Source organism: Anguilla anguilla, chromosome 3 (assembly GCF_013347855.1).
Source record: "Anguilla anguilla isolate fAngAng1 chromosome 3, fAngAng1.pri, whole genome shotgun sequence".
Classification (NCBI taxonomy): Eukaryota; Metazoa; Chordata; class Actinopteri; order Anguilliformes; family Anguillidae; genus Anguilla; species Anguilla anguilla.
Genome location: NC_049203.1, coordinates 17228540 through 17236397, shown reverse-complemented (window position 1 = coordinate 17236397; position 7858 = coordinate 17228540). Strand labels below are relative to the sequence as shown.

At 40.8% G+C, this 7858-nt stretch overlaps 1 protein-coding gene across 1 annotated transcript in view; it reads left to right on the top strand.

The window, feature by feature from the left end:
* The first annotated feature begins 4561 nt into the window (after nt 1–4561).
* The window catches only part of LOC118222401 (transmembrane protein FAM155A-like), a 94736-nt gene continuing 91439 nt past the window's right edge, over nt 4562–7858 (top strand). Inside the window, exon 1 of the mRNA XM_035407982.1 lies at nt 4562–6497. Within this exon, the coding sequence (XP_035263873.1) occupies nt 5775–6497 (723 nt within the window). The 5' untranslated portion in view covers nt 4562–5774. The remainder of the gene's footprint in view (nt 6498–7858) is intronic.

Sequence of the window (7858 nt, the reverse complement as noted above, 5' to 3'; positions counted from 1 at the left end):
TGTCTGTTTATTCCTATTTATTCATTTAGCGAAAGCCTTCTGGGATTCCAGGGAACCTCTGGAATTACAATGCATTTAATTACAAGCTCCCGTGATATGCGGAATCTGATTAAATTTACCTTTTGGCCACAGAGTAGCTTTGTCACTGACACAGGCAAATAAAAAAAATGGAAGGACCTAAAGTAAAAACCTTGTATATTAACCTCTTAAGGCACAAGCCAAATTTTGCCAATCCTTGCCCATTTAGGGGGTACCCTATTTAAAGCTTTATAACTCCAGACGTGAACACCACAGAGACTTGAAAAATGGCTTAAATGAAGCAAGACATTTGTACAATTTACAATACTAACACAGATTAGTTTATATTCATAATTTTGGAAGAAATAAAGTGCCACAAATGCAATTGTTTTGACAAAAAATCCAAAATAAATTTGCACTTTTTAAGTTCGCAATGAAATACTGCGAGATTGAATATATGTAGGAGGTTAAACTACACATGTGCTAGGTCAAAAACTTCTTGACCACAAGTTCATAAAATCTAAGGGTGGATATGTAGAACTACTATAGATGTATGAAGCAAAAACTAAGCAGTGTACCCAGCATCTCCAAATCTATCCAAAATGTCTAAATTATGCATTGCTGTAAATCATAACATATCCATGTATTTCACTACAAATCAACTGTTTTGACTCAAGAAAATCACTGTTGCATAATTTTCAAATGGGAATTACAAGCTTTCAGTCAGTACAGTGGTCTAAAATAGCTAGGTGTCCAGAAACATATCCAAAATCTCTCCAAAATTGAATAAAATGTTTTTTGTCCATTATAAAGCATATAAATGAGCCCCTTATGAGGGTTTAAGATGAAACATTGCTATCAGATTAAAAAAATAATGCAAAAACATTGTCACACAATGCGGTACAGTACCTAAATGTGTAATAATTAACTCGTGTGTATTTCTATACTCTCGTATGTTTTATTGTATGGGGATGAGACAACATGAAAACAATTTTCACCCGTCCACCACGTTTTGGCAATGTTCCAGCTCTGACGTCATCACTGTTTCATGCTTCACAAAAACTATTACACTTCCGTCTAACGCTTACATTACAGTGTGAAATATTTACATTATATAACACCACTAACCTATTTAAAAATACTCAATTTCAAAAAGAACGTATATAACCGAAATATTTTGAACGATAATACTTACATAGCAATGGTGAAATCTCCTCTATGTTCAGTAGATAGAGACAGAGAGACAGTATCAATTATATTGTTCTATTCGCTTCTGTTTTGCTCCAGAAAACGATGTCAGCTAGGTCTATCAGCAAACATATGGCTTAGCTATGTTCAGAAGTCCTCAATAATAATAGTATTTTCCAAGAAATTACGAAATATCCTTGAACATGTTTCGTTAGGTGCATCGTATTTGTCTGCTAACAGAGTGTGATTGCGTAAGTGAATGCTATGCTAAGAATATTTTCTGTTACGCTGACCTATAAAACGCTATTCCGAAAGCAGAATTAGACATGTTATACATCGTTAGAAAGCTTATACTCTCGCCTACCGAATAAATGAATTCTAAATCTAGTCAGACTGTACTAAAAAGGGCGACGACGCCGTAAACAACAGGTGTGGTGTTACGCACAGCTATTTTGGAAGATACCCAGGCGTCACAGATGCGCCTATATTTCCCAAACGGATTGTCCAAGACAATATATGACCACGCAGTCTCAAAAGGGACATCTCTACACGTAAAACCAACAGTAAGGTTTTATATTTATTCAATATTTAGTCCCAGATATTGACTGTAGAATGACATGGTATCATTTTTAAAAACTTTTTCTCGTTTATTTCGTTATTCAGTGAGCAGCGTTTTCACTGCTGTATAGGCATATCTTAGGGCTATTGTCGGGTTTATCTTGTTGCTATGACGGAATACGATTTTTTAGTGGTGAAAGAATATTTTTATGAATGCCAAGATAGACAATATTGTCCATTATGTCAAGGGTGGGGGGTGTTTTTTAGATGAGACTGCAGGGAGGGGGTGTGTGTTAAATGAACGACGGGAGCGACAATGGTGGGGCTGCGAAACTCCGTTTTCGGCATAGTTGTCATGTATCGTCTACTAATGAAACGGAAACAACGCGTTTCTGTTTTCATCTCACACTTTGGTTGCAGTAGCACCGAATGTTTGAGTTTAGTAATTTAGGCACGCGGGCGTGACCACCACTAGGGGCTGTGCGCTAAGAGGTTAAATTATATCATGACATGCTTGCATTGATAATATCCGTGTTTCACTGAAAAGTAAAAATGGGTACTAGTTTCACTTCTGTAGTCATGTTTACATAAAACCAATAGCGAAACACAATGCACTTAGAATGTCTTAGTAAAAATATAATTTTTACAGTGATAACCACAAATAGTCATTTTGGCCCCGTCAATACTGCTTGCAGCCTGCTGCAACAGCTGCTTCATTTTTCCAGCAATTCAATGTGACCAAAGGCGAGACAGAGTCCTCCCTGTGGTGAAAGACAACAGGTTGACATTCAAATCATTTTGTGCAATCGGAAGAGAGCAAAGCAAGAGGCAACACACTGACAATTATTCAATGCAAGTGATTTTTCCACCCCTGACCCAATATACAACAAACCAGGAAAAATATTCAGCCTATTGAGAGAGACTCCTGGCATTCCACCTAACTGCTGCTGTGCCTGTGAAAAAAAAGGTGGTCTGGCCATGGAGGTTCAAGGTTATTGACAGACTTTGATTATTTCCTCGCGTTTAGATTTACATGTAATAATACTACTACTACTACTACTACTACTACTACTCCTAATAATAATAATAATAATAATAATAATAATAATAATAATAATAATAATAGAGCGAGAGCAATTACAGATTCAAAGGTATTCAACTCACATTTGACCTTCTGGAGTGACACATTATCCCTGATCACGTTGCCATGTTAGTTTTGATTGCTGGGGCTGGGGAAACTAGTTTCATCAAAGCCTAGTACAGATACTTCCAAGGGCATTTCCAGTAGCTGTTGGAAGCACAAACCAATGAAAGCTAACTGCCTTACATAACTTATGTAGATTTGTGTTTATGCCTTATTGTTACATCCCACTGTTTCTTGTGCTTTCTGTTTTGTTACTGCTGTGTTGGTTTCTGTCTCCCCAACAGGCGGAAATAATGATGTCACTGTCCCGCTGCGAGATATATATCATATATCATATATCCTGATCGAAAGTGATGCATGCCATTGCCTGACAAGCCTCATCAGGAGACAGACGCCGCTGGACATCACCTGGCAACCAGACTTGAGGGATGCCGGGGCCATCACTTTTAAAGCAGCATTATTAAAAATACGCAGGATTATATGTGCATTTGTTTCCGTTAGCCCGCAGGCCATTGTGTGCTGTCTGCAATGTTCTGCCTGCTGTCTGATGATCCTGATAGTGCTATGAACCCTGTGCTTATTACGTTTTTCTAAAATGTACTTATTAAAACACAGACTGTAACCTATGTTAAGTCGCAGAAAATTATTTTGGATAAGAGTGCAGGTTGTAAGGATAGTCAGTGACCACCCCAGATCCTACTTTGGAACATTTAGGAGAGATTGGAGGATGGACTTTTGAACAGAGGACCATTTTGCACGGTGGCGTGGGTTACATCTACCCACTGTCTGCCCATTGAGACCCTGCAACCTGCGCTGAGCTTGTATAAACAGTATATACTGAAAAAGTATTTGCTCCCTTCCTGATTTCCTCCATTATTGCATATTTCTGTCATACTGAATGGTTTCAGATCGTTGGACAAATTATATTAGACAAAGGGAAACTGAGTAATTTAATTTATTTAATGAAAACAAGTTATCAACCACCTCAATCACCCATGAAAATAAAAATGCCCCCTTAGTTACTCAATTAACCAATTACCCAAATTTTATTGATTATTTGATTCAGCTGATTGAACACAGTCATGCTTGATTGCAGCCAGCCCTGTTGAATCTAAACCTCACTCATACTGAACCTTACCATCAGAGTAAGATTGAAATCTGATCTCAAACCTGAGAAGATCCCCTGTCTTTTGGGATAATGTTCTATGGACAGATGAGTCAAAAGCGGAACCTTTTGGATGACACAGGTCCCATTATGTCTGGCATAAAGCAAATGCAGCATTTCACTGTAATAACATCATACCAACAACAAACATGGTGGTGGTAGTGTGATGGTGTAGGGATGCTTCACTGTCCCAGTACCTGGATGACTTTAATATATACATAATTATATTACCATAACGTTTTCAACAAAAGATTTGCGCATTCGGTTCATCGTATTTGGAGGGAAGCCCGAGTAGAAAAAAAGGTCACGCTGGCAAAACAATTTCCACTCACACTGGGCTGCAGGAGCGCATACATTCCGCACATACATAAATCTCACGTTTCCGCGCTTGCCGGCAACGTGCAACACAGTAGCCTAACAGCCCTGAAGCCGAGCTGTCTGCTTGTGTAATTTAAGAGCCTCGATTCCCAGCGCTCGTCACAGCCACAGCGTCCCTCTGCATACAAATAAACTGTCGACTGAAACACAGAAAAGGCAGAGGAGAGGCACAAGAGCACTCGAGCAGGCCGAGTGCCGAGTGCGATATCCCGGTTTTTGTTTCTGCCTTTCCTCGTCGTAGCGCTGTTGAATCCAACCTTCTGTGGAATTCTAATTTATGAACAATAACAGTAAATTATTTCACAGTGGACCCAGGACGCTAGAAATAGCCCTGAAATATTGAACATGTGAGTTAAAAAAAAAAAAAAAAAACGTTAAGGAGAAGGGCGTAAGTATTTCGATGGAAACTGGATTATTTCATGAACACAAATTCAGTGAGAAAAAAAGGACGTAGGCTACGCGTCAAATGGAAATTGTATATCCAACTTAAGGAATGTTATCTCAACAATTTATGAAACTTAATACTTTATCCTTCTAAAAATGGATTTGATGGCAATACTACATTGGATGGAACAAATGCTTCTAACCTGTCTTTCATCTGAACTGCGTTCGAAGTCTCACCCAATGTCAAAAGTATTGAATTACTTTCCAGCAAACCGGTAACAGGCATCTTTCTGCTCGATACAAACACATATCTCACGGAAAAGAATTGGCAATGTATGGTAATTCGTTTATCCGCGCGTATTAATATGTATCAATTGCTTGTAAGCAGATCTGCAATTGCACCAGGATGGAGAGATCTCGGCGCTGGAGATGACGCAAATGACCCAGCTCCACCAAAAAGTGTTTCAAGACGAACATGGCGGCAACTTAAGACAGGACCAAGATGACTGTGGATATCAAAAGAAGAGATCCAAGGCAGTCTGCCCAGATACAGAACAGAAAATCACCTGGCTAAAACAATAAGACCCTGCTTTTTTCTCGCTGGACTCCAGAACAGGCGGCTTGTGGCTGTTTTACTATAGCTGGTCTACGGAAAGGCAGAGCGCTCAGCCCAGGAGAGAGGGAGAGAGAGGCATGTTGTCACAGAGAACTAGGTTTTTTCTCCGGAGAGCCATGGAGAACGCGGATATGACAATGCCTGGCTTAATCTCTTTGGATTCACTAATTGAATGGGAATAGGAGATCGCCGCGGAGAGAAGCCAGGATCACTTGAAATCCAACGTTTAAGGGGAAATAACACAAGACAATTCCTAAGTCAATGAATATTGTGGCAAAGGAGCCCTCACGGTGGAGTCGGCCGGTGTTGCGCTTTCCCAAAATATGACCAGGGGCGCTTGGATGTGTCGGCAGCAAGATGACGGCTTAAAAATCTGGTTTGCACCCCGGGAGAACGAAAAACCATTTACTGATCCAGAAAGGGCCCAGAAATGGCGACTGTCCTTAGCATCCCTCTTGTTTTTAACCGTTCTGCTATCTGATCACTTGTGGTTATGCGCCGAGGCTAAACTGACACGGACTCGAGAGAAGCGCCCGGACAAGTTAGCATTCACGGACATGGGCGATTACCAAACCGTCAACCACATACTTTCACCCAACCTTCATTCACCACACAGCAACCTCACGAAAAAGGGAAATGCTATTTTTATAGGGAATTCTACCAAACGTTTGTGGCGCCTAGAAACTTGTCATCCCGATAGTTTATCTAAAAACTGCTATACTTTTGACGATGCCGAACCTGTGTGCAGGGGCCTTTCCGAAACGCAGGGGACGCAGTCGGTGGATTTGAATTTAAGCGATTTTTATCTTTCTTTTTGTAATTCCTATTCTCTTTTGGATTTGTTTTACGGGTTGTCGAGTCCGGACAATTTGAACTGTAGCCTTGACATGATTATGGATGGCAATCTAGTAGGCTGCAGTCAGTGCGTCCAGGCGTACCAACGCTATGACCAGCACGCTCAGGAGAAATATGAAGAGTTTGAGGTTATGATTCAGAAATATGAAACGGATGTATATTCGGTGAGGACATGCATGGAAGAGTGTAAGGTAGGACAAAATGGTTCATGTTTCCCTCCTCTCTTTTTTTTCGGTGAATAGATACTAAGAGTTGGATCTGTCAGTCGTCATGGTAACTGATTAGGCTAATCACAGGTAGATGCCTTGCGATAAACAAAAACAAAAAACATGAAATGTAGTTTATGTTAGCCAAATTGCTTGCATGCTATCTATTGTTGCCTGTGTGTGTGTGTGTGTGCGTGTGGTGTTATGTGCACACCCTGCTCTGGCTTTAGTAAGTAAATTGGAGTGGTGGTGGTGGTGGTGTGTGTGTGTGTGTGTGTTGGGGGGGGGGTGGGGGGGGTGGGGGGGTGGTTGTCATGTAACATGCCTACACTCCGTGGAAATCGCATTCTTAGTTTCCTTCTGTTACCGACTACATTTTATACGAAATAGAAAAATGGAGGAATTGGAGGAATGTGTATTTTTCCCAAAATAAAATGCGTTTTGCAGTAACTCATATATTGTTTATATAGTATATTGTCATATGGCTATACTGTACCAATGATTTAGCATTCAACAGATGCTTCCACGTTCGTTTCCAGTTCTGTGCTTTACCTAGAAGGGGTCGAGGAAGGAGTCTTGTTGGGGTGGGGGTGGGGGGTGGGGTGGGTTGATTCCAATGATAAGTTGAAAAAGAGACATTGGGACATTCACCCCACTGAAAAGTCAGGTTTACGACGCTGTAGCGTACGCACTTGGCGGCCTCTTTCTTACAACCAATGCTGTGTAACAACAACTCCTGTGGGTGTTTGGTATTGGCCTCGGTTGTGATGTTCGATGTAGAGATCCTTCATAGTGCATCAACGATTTTCTAACGAGAGCCTTTTTTGTTTCTTCTTTTCCATCGTTAAATTGCTTACGTTTAGCTTATTTTTGATTCTTGCTGATGGTGCCGCAGTCGACTATCTTTCGACAGCAATCGACGTGACAGTGGATGTGGAAATGGGACCGTTACAGGTTCCCATGCTGTTGGAGTGAAAGTATGGACTGAAAGGTTGACCGAGCGAATGACAACCGGTGTGCGTGACCTACTTTTTATATCCTGCAGTGCATCTTTTGGGATTAACAGTGAAGTGTAATTACACACATATACCCGACCCCCAGTTTCGAGTTTGAATCTTAACGAACCATAAACAGATACGAAAATCCAATGCATATTACTGCTTTTTTTAAAACCTTTTTTATACATCGCTGCATATTCACAAAAAGGGACGCAGATGTACCGATGCGCCGTTGTGTTTCCGGCTTGATGAAACACGTTTCACTGTGTTTCTGTTCCACGCAACCTCGGTCAGGTAGCAAATGTGAAGTTTATGCGCTGTCCATGGTACTGAAACCAGGCCGTGCAA